The 7,692-nt window shown below is 41.9% G+C and overlaps 1 protein-coding gene across 1 annotated transcript in view; it reads left to right on the top strand.

Annotated features, from left to right (window-relative positions):
* The window catches only part of kif2a (kinesin family member 2A), a 93,044-nt gene that overhangs the window by 70,158 nt on the left and 15,194 nt on the right, over positions 1-7,692 (top strand). The window contains exon 16 of the mRNA XM_043700426.1: positions 4,521-4,622. Within this exon, the coding sequence (XP_043556361.1) occupies positions 4,521-4,622 (102 nt within the window). The remainder of the gene's footprint in view (positions 1-4,520; positions 4,623-7,692) is intronic.

Raw genomic sequence — 7,692 nt, forward strand, 5'->3', positions numbered from 1 at the left:
AAGTCACCCATCAGCCTCCGACGCTCCAGGGAAAGCAGCCCCAGCCTGTTCAGCCTCTCCCTGTAGCTCAGATCCTCCAACCCTGGCAACATCCTTGTAAATATTTTCTGAACCCTTTCAAGTTTCACAACATCTTTCCGATAGGAAGGAGACCAGAATTGTACGCAATATTCCAACAGTGGCCTAACCAATGTATCTTATGCACTAACGTGTATTCATCTGCTAATTCTGCTATCCTTCTCACTTCCTGAAATTTCTGTTCCTCCATGTGAATTCTTACTATCTCTAGAAGTGCGTTTTTAACCTCCTCTAGCAGAATAATCTCTTGTAGAGCCTCAAACTTCCTGTCTATCAAAATGGCTATGTTTAATTCTTTTAAACTCAACGTAAGTCTCTCCTGGTTCCTTTTTTGTTTCTGAACTGCTGTCTATATGCTTCTGATAACAATTCATAAGCACTGAAAATAGCCTGTGTAACCTCTACATAATCTCTTGACACCTCATCTGACAGTGTGGCAAATACCTCACTAGCTCTGCCTGCCAGTTTAGTCTGAATCAGCATTACCCATAAATCCTTGGACCACTCCATCTCCTTAGCCAATTTTACAAATGAAATAAAGAAGGCTTCAACATCTTTCTCATCAAACTGTGGCAGAGTTTTGACATATTTGTATATATCAATACCTTCTCTTTTTATCTCCATTCTATTAACTAGATTTTGCTAAGTCGCAACTTCTCAAGTTCAAATTCTCTTTCTTTCTCTCTCCCTTTCTTCTCTCTCTCTCTTTGCTCAGCTAAGAATCTCTCATTGTTTATCTTCTAACTCCATTTTCCTCAATTGTAATTTAAATTTTTCTACTTCTACTGCACTTGTCTGTTTCTTTGATACACCTGAGTGTTTGAGTAACTCTCTTACAATTTGAGCTTTACTTCTGTCCTTGGTTAAACCCAAATCTAACTTCATTTGCTAATTCTATAAGTATGGCCTTTTTCTTTCCTTCACAACTTTCTTAGCAAGTTTGAGAATTATCTTCAAATCCCAGAACCTCGTCAGCAATTTTAAGAGCCATTTTCTCACTTTTAGTCAACCACAAGTCACCGAAATTAAACAAATTGCCTCACCTATATTTTATTTAGAGATCGAGGACACTAACCTGCAAGTGCTTAAATCTGCTAGGATTTTTTGTACCCCTAAATCTATTCAAACCTGTCTAAACCAGTTCAAATCTCGACATGAGCCCCCAAACTGTTACTTCATGGGGTAAACCCTCCTGCTTGATTTAAAGCAGCAAGACAGAAAAGATTTATCCCGTGTAGTAATCTGTGAAAATTCAAGAGGCCAAAGCCATTTAAAGTAAAAATTAACAACTTTATTTCTTAAAGTATAACCAAGAATAATTAACTAGCAACTATTTACCTCTAACCTATCTTTTACTTTCCCTTCAATAATACTAGTCTGATAAAACCTTCGATTAAGAATTACTGAAAAATTCAAATTTCAAAACCAGCCAGCGATCAAATCTTGTCTTTTATATCTTCCTGAGTAGATTTACTCTCCAGGTTGGTGTTGATGTTTTCTCTGTGTAAACTCCTTCTCTGGACAGACACCTCTGAGTTCTAACTAGCAGCCTACATCTATTGGTCTTTTGGCAGTTCTCCCCCAACTGTTCAATTTTTCCTGGTCTTATATCCCCAAAGCATCGGATAAGGTCATTGGCTTTTAATTGTCAATATCACCTCTGAGTTCTAACTAGCAGCCTACATCTATTGGTCTTTTGGCAGTTCTCCCCCAACTGTTCAATTTTTCCTGGTCTTTTTCCCCAAAGCATCGGATAAGGTCATTGGCTTTTAATTGTCAATATACTCAATTCAAATTTGATTGGAGTTTGGTTTTTTTTGGTCTATAATTTAAACTGATTGGTCTAATTCAAATTTGTTTTTGTCTCCAGGCAACTAGCTACACCAACTGCTGGACTAAAAGATTACACTATATCTGGTTCAGAACACTTGGTGCTATCAGGTAGTTCTGCTAGCTTTTAACTTAAAAGGTACAGTACACCCACATCTTCATAACAAAAGTCAACATGAGCTTGCAGGCAGTTCTTTGGATCATTATTATAAATAGAAAAGAATGCAGCAGTAGTTCTAAAATAAGCCCCATGGGAGTTCACTAGAAACCTACCTCCACGTAGAATTACTGTGATTACTACCACCTCTGTCAATGAGAATTCAGCCAGTTCTTTAGCGAACCTCAAAGCATAATTTGAGAAATAATTTTCAAAATTAAAATTGCTTTGGGCAAGAGCAAAAATCTGGCATAGTTTCTTGTTAATATCAGTAAAATTCTTCTTCTGTACACATACACTTAGAGAAAGAAAGTATGAGGGCACGTAATTGGACATTCAGGATATAGACTAATATCCATTTTAACAGGATTAGAAGGTACTTGTTCTTTACTTAGTTGGCAGTAGAAATCAGCAACATCTCCGCTCCCCCACCAAAACCCCTGGTGACTGAGATGATGCGTAGTTGAGCTCAAAATGCAGCAGTTTTCAAACATGCAAATGGTTTGTGCACCTCCACATAACCAAATAAACTTATATAGGTAGTTTTCATGTTCTCCGCAAGCTTACTCTTGTACTCTGTGTTTTCCCTTTTTAATCGACCCTTCTTTACTGAATTCTAAACTGCTCCCAATCTGTTTTCTTTCTGGCCAATTTGTGTGCTTTGTACCTAATACTGTCTCTAATATTTCTTGTAAACCATGGTTTGGCCACCTTTCCTAACTTACTTTTGTGCCAGACAAGAATGAACAATTATTGCTATTCACCCTTGTGCTCTTTAAATGTTTGCTTTCACCTTTTCACTGTCACCTCTTCAAATAACATTCTGCAATCCATCATCGCCAACTTGCATTTCATACAATTGAAGATTCCTCTATTTAGATTCCAAGGACCTAGTTTCAATCAACTGCATTACTCTTTATCCTAATGAAGAATTTGTCACTTTATGGTCATTTCCAAGGTGCTCATATAACTAGATTGCCAGTTCTACCTTTCTCATTACACAGTACTCACTCTCAGATGGTTTGTTCGTTAGTTGGTTCTTCAACGTATTGGTCCCTTATTCCTCTTTTATTATGCAAATTAATGTGTACCATAACCACTAGCTGTTCACCTCCCAGGATGTCCCAGAGATGATCAGAGAGATATCCTTGGCCCTGCACCAGGGAGGCAATATACCATCCTGGGATCCTGTTAACAATCACAGAAATGCCTATCTATTTCCATTCCAATTAAATACCCCATAAGTATTACATTTCCATACTTTTATCCTCTCCTGTGCAGGAGACCTAACTGTGATGCAACAAATGTGGCTGTTGCTGCTTTCCCTTGAGATGCCATCCCCCGCCCTAATAGTATCCGAAGTGGTATATGTGTTTTGTAGGGGAATTTCCACAGGAGACTCCTTTACTACCTGCCTGGTCTTCTTGCTGTGCCTCCTGGTTACTCACTCACATCCTGCTTGTGGAGTCTTAGCCTGTTGTGTGATCCCCTCTGTGTACGTGCGAGCCACAATACTTTGTACTTTTGCAGTGTCCCAGCTGTCACTCCATCTCTAAAACCCAAGCTTTCAGGAATTGCAGCTGGAGATGACACTCACATTGTGGCCTTAGGCATTGCAAATGTTCCTGCTTTCCACAGAGCAGGGAGAGTGACTTTGAGCTTTGTTGCTAAACCCTTCAAATAAATTTGGAAGAGGTTTAATATCAAATAATACCAAATGCCCTCTGGGGCCCTTATTGCCTGGTCCTCATTATTACAGAATACAGTCCTTACAAACCATAAATCAAAACTAAAGCAAAAAGCATCTCTTCCCCTTTGTATCAAATTCCCTCTGTGCTCCAAATTCCCTCTGTCTGTATCTCATTCCACATGTGCTCTCTCCTTACTGATTTGGCTTTACTATCACTCATCATTAGAAGAATGCCATTTAGTAAATTATATCGGTGTCGGCTCTTTGAAAACTGTCCACTTAGTTGAATTTCCCATTCTTTCCATTATTAGTCTTTTACGTTATTGCTGTTATCTAACTGATTTGTGAAATTTAGTATTAAGACTGCTTACATCTACTTTCACCATCACTTTATCAATTAAGCAGTATATTCCGATCACGAAGATGTAGAAAGAAGTTTCCAAATATTGCCTTTCATTCTTTGTCAATCTGTTCTCTGGTTGTTATTCCTACCACTGGAAATAGTTTATTTGTATGTATTCTTATCAAAAATATCCACAATTTCAAATATCACTATCAAATCTTTCCTTTAACTTTGCCAGATCTAAAGAGAATGTGTATATTCTTGTGTGTCTATAGATATTTTTGAGCTGCATTTCTATCTTATTGTTGTTTATAATTGATTGCATATGACAAAGCACTGCTTCTAAGTTTTGTTCTCTGTATTAAAGTAAAATATGTTTTTAAAACATTCCTGCTGATTCAGCCTATTGCTTGTGTTTTGAGGAGGAGGAGGTTTCACCTCAGCTATTCACTTTCCATGAAGCAGTGTCTCAAATGGTGGAAATGGAAGAACAGGTTGTAGAAGAGCACAGAGCGATATTCCAGGTATGAAATTATTTGGAGAGAATATAACTCTAAAAGAATTTTCATACAATGATATCAATTTCTGAAGGTTAATTGGTTTTTCACTCTCATTAAACTACATTTTTATGCTTTGTGACCTTAATACTGGGAAATTATTGTCTCCACCGGTTTGTGACCTAGCTTTCCCACTCTACTGCAAGCTGGCTTGACATAGTCTCATTCCAGCATGTCCTTTAATAGATAGCAGTTTGACCAAGCAACCTACCAAATTAATGGTACATTGAGTTGAATGTAAATTGATACATAGCAAACAAGAGCTCATAGTAGTATGGCATAATTGGGATAAACTTATGTTTTATAGAATACCCAACTGTACAGTACAGGAATGGGCCCTTTGACCTGTGATGTTGTGCCTAACATGATGCTAAATTAAGTTAATCCTTTCTGCCTGCCCTTGGTCCATATCCCTCCATTCCTTGCATATTTATGTGCTTATCTGAAAGTCCTTTATCTGTCTCTACCACCATCCCTGGCAGTGCGTTCCAGATCCTTGCCACTCTGTTTAAAAAAAAAACTTGCGCCTCACATCTCCTTTGAACTTTTCCCCTCTGTCACCTAAAATGCACCCTAGTTTTGGACATTTCAACTCTGGGAAGAAGATTCTGATCATCTCTCCTCTCCAAAGCCTCCAAATCCTTCCTGTAGTGTGGTGACCAGAATTATAGAGTCATAGAGATGTACAGCATGATCCAACCTGTCCATGCCGACCAGATATCCCACCCCAATCTAGTCCCACCTGCTAGCACCCAGCCCATATCCCTCCAAACCTTTCCTATTCATGTACCCATCCAAATGCCTCTAATGTTGCAACTGTACCAGCCTCCACCACTTCCTCTGGCAGCTCATTCCATACACTTACCACCCTCTGTTTGAAAAAGTTGACCCTTAGGTCTCTTTTATGTCTTTCTCCTCTCACCCACAATATAATAAGTGTGGCCTAATCTGCAACATGACATTCTGACTAATGTACTCAGTTCCCCAGTCAATCAATAAAAGCAAGCATGCCATATGCCGCCTTATCTACTTGTGTGGCCACTTTCAGGGAACGATGGACTTGAACTCCAAGATCCCTCTATACATTAATGCTGTTCAGGGTCCTGCCATTAGCTGTATACCTTTCCTTTTAACTTTTCATCTCCCAAAGCGCCTCTCACTCAGCTGAATTAAACTCCATTTACCGTTTCTCCGTCTGTGTCTGCAACTGATCTATATGCTGCTTACACCTGCGGAACACCATTAGTCACGGATCTCCAACCTGAAAATCAACCTTCCACCACTAACCGCTGCCTTCTATGGGCAAAAATGAGAAGAGGGTGGGGCTGGGGGGAACATAGCTGGGAATGCGATAGATAGCTGAAGGTGGAGGGTGATGGTGATAGGTCAGAATGGAGGGTAGAGTGGATAGATGAGAAGGAAGATGGACAGGTAGGATAGTTCAAGAGAGCTGTGCCGAGTTGGATCTGGGATAAGGCTGGGACAGGGGAAATGAGGAAACTGGTGAAATCCACATTGATCCCAAGGCAGAAGATGAGGCATTCTTCCTCCAGGCGTTGGGTGGCTAGAAGTTGGCAATGGAGGAGGCCCAGGACTTGCATGTCCTTGGGGGGATGGGAGCGGGAGTTGAACTGTTCAGCCGAAGGTGGTGGAATTGTTTTGTGCGTGTGTCCCAGAAATGTTCTTTGAAACTTTCTGCAAGTTGGCGTCCTGTCTCCCCAATGTAGAGGAGACCACGTTGAGAACAATGGACACAGTAGATTGCATGTGTGGAAGTGCAGGATGGAGTTGAGAGGGGAAGTGTGGGCGCAGGTTTCACACCTCTTGTGGGGAAAGGAAAGGTACCAGGGACGGAAGGTAGGTTGTTGGGGGGCATGGACCTAACAAGGGAGTCGCAGAGGGAGTGGTCTCTGCAAAATGCAGATAGGGATGGGGAGGGAAATATATCTCTGGTGATAGGGTCTGTTTGTAGGTGGCAGAGGATGATGCTTTACATCCAGAGGATGTTGCATTACATCCGGAGGTTGGTGGGATGGAAGGTGAGGACCAGGAGAGTTCTGTCCTTGTTCTGGTTGGAGGAGTGGTGTTCAAAGGCAGAAGTGGAGGAGATGCGCTGGAAGGCATCGATGACCATGTGGGAGGGGAAATTGCAGTCTTTGAAGAAGGAGGCCATCTAGGATGTTCTATGGTGGAAATAGTCCTCCTGGGAGTAAGATGCGGCAGAGGCGGAAGAATTGAGAGGAAGGGATAGTCTTTTTACAGGAGGCAGCATGGGAGGAGGTGTAGTCCAGGTGTGGTCTCCTCTACATTGGGGAGACAGGATGTCAACCCGCGGAATGTTTCAGAGAACATCTCCAGGATACATGCACTAAACAACCCCATCACCCGTGGCCAAACACTTCAACTTCCCCTCCCACTCTGCCAAGGACATGCAATTCCTGGGTCTCTTCCACTGCCAAATCATAGCTACCCGAAGCCTGGAGGAAGAACGCCTCATCTTCTGCCTTGGGACCCTCCATCCACACTGTATCAAACTTCGATTTCACCAATTTCCTCACCTCCCCTCCCCCAAACTTGTCCCAGGTTCAAGCCTCCAACTCGGAACTGCCCTCTTGAACTGTCCGACCTGTCCATCTTCCTTCCCACCTATCTGGTCTGACCTATCACCAACACTGAGCTGAAAATGTGTTGCTGGAAAAGCGCAGCAGGTCAGGCAGCATCCAGGGAACAGGAGAATCGACATTTCGGGCATAAGCCCTACTACCACCAACACTGAGCTGAAAATGTGTTGCTGGAAAAGCGCAGCAGGTCAGGCAGCATCCAGGGAACAGGAGAATCGACATTTCGGGCATAAGCCCTTCTTCAGGAATGAGGAAAGTGTGTCCAGCAGGCTAAGATAAAAGGTAGGGAGGAGGGACTTGGGGGAGGGGCGTTGGAAATGCGATAGGTGGAAAGAGGTCAAGGTGAGGGTGATAGGTCAGACTGGGGTGGGGGCGGAGAGATCAGGAAGAAGATTGCAGGTTAGGAAGGCGGTGCT

The sequence above is a fragment of the Chiloscyllium plagiosum genome, chromosome 1 (assembly GCF_004010195.1).
Source record: "Chiloscyllium plagiosum isolate BGI_BamShark_2017 chromosome 1, ASM401019v2, whole genome shotgun sequence".
Classification (NCBI taxonomy): domain Eukaryota; kingdom Metazoa; phylum Chordata; class Chondrichthyes; order Orectolobiformes; family Hemiscylliidae; genus Chiloscyllium; species Chiloscyllium plagiosum.